Source organism: Marmota marmota, unplaced genomic scaffold (assembly GCF_001458135.2).
Source record: "Marmota marmota marmota unplaced genomic scaffold, marMar, whole genome shotgun sequence".
Classification (NCBI taxonomy): Eukaryota; Metazoa; Chordata; class Mammalia; order Rodentia; family Sciuridae; genus Marmota; species Marmota marmota.
In genome coordinates this window covers 345,213-346,444 of record NW_026000026.1, presented here as the reverse complement: position 1 = coordinate 346,444, position 1,232 = coordinate 345,213, and the positions used below count along the sequence as shown (strand labels likewise).

General features: G+C 59.0%; 1 protein-coding gene across 1 annotated transcript; it reads right to left on the bottom strand.

The window, feature by feature from the left end:
* Positions 1-206: 206 nt before the first annotated feature.
* On the bottom strand, positions 207-1,229 carry Sox18 (SRY-box transcription factor 18; the record flags this gene model as incomplete). The annotated part of the gene is made up of 1 exon (XM_015486716.1): positions 207-1,229. A coding segment is annotated over one exon (513 nt), but the record flags the coding sequence as incomplete, so codon positions are not given.
* Positions 1,230-1,232: the final 3 nt, after the last annotated feature.

Here is a 1,232-nt window from a genome sequence, read left to right as displayed (position 1 = left end):
TTGTCCAACTCACTCCTTTGAGTCACAGTGGGGTTGGGGCACATTAGAGCAGGCTGGGAGGGTGACCTGTGACTGCTGTCAAGGGGCTGCTGCTCTGGACCCATGGGGCTCATCTGAGGTCAGCTCCCTAGGGAGATCAGGAGGACGGCAGGTTGAGGACTCTTGCGGATGATACTCTTCCTGCCCCAACAACCAAGACACAGGTATGCAGAGGGAAGGCCCCGCACTTTATTTGTGGCCCCTGAGCCAGGGTAACCCAGATCCTGGTCCCTCTTTTACAGCAAACCAACATTGTTATTCCTTGTTTTTAAAAGCCCTTGCTACATAGATGCTGGTGATCACTGAAACCCCTTGGAAAAAAAAGTTGAAAAGTTTAATTAAAAATTAAATATATTGTATTATGTATATAAAAAAAGGGAAAGTAAAAAAAAAATCTGGTTCTAAAAGATACACTGCAGGGAAAGAACTAAGTGCTTTGAAAAGCTGAACCCTGGCAGGGCCAGCCAGGAGGTCCGAGACTCCGACTCCTGCAACAGCCCCAACTCCTGGGAGAGGCCCTCAGGACCCCCAGAGCCAGGATGGTGGCAGGAAGACAGGCAGCAAGCTGCCAGCGTCCTGAGGCTGTGGCATAGTCAAAACATATATCTGCAAGAAGGAGAGGGCAGCGGCAGCCGGCCATAGGGTCGCAGTGGCAACAGGAGGAGGCGGACAGCGGCTTAGCCGGAGATGCAGGCGCTGTAGTAGACAGCGCTGCTAGCATCTGACAGCGCTGAGATCAGGCTGCTCTCCTCCGGGCAGGTCATGGTGCGTGGACCCAATTTGGCCAGAGCCACGTGGTATGGGAGCGCAGAGGCGTCAGGCCGAGTCCGGCTGCAGTTGAGGTACTGGTCGAACTCGGTGAGGTCCACGTCTGCCCAGAGGTCAGCGGTGGGCCCCAGTGGCTCAGCTCCCTCCAACGGTGGAGCCTCCGGCGGCGGCGACAACGGGCTGGGGTATGGGCCCGGCGTGCCCAGGGCACCGTAGTAGAGGCCAGCGAGGGGTGTGGCGGGCGGCGCGGTCCTGAGCGCCTCGGCCAGGGGAGCCCCAAAGCAGCTGCTGGGGTCCCGGGCCAACTCCGGAGCATAGGGCGCACGGAAGGCCCGCAGCGTGCAGTCTTCTGGCACCGCAGGCGGCGGAAAGAAGGCGGCCTCGCCGGGCTCCAGGCCGTCCAGCGGTGAGCGCTCGGGTGTGGG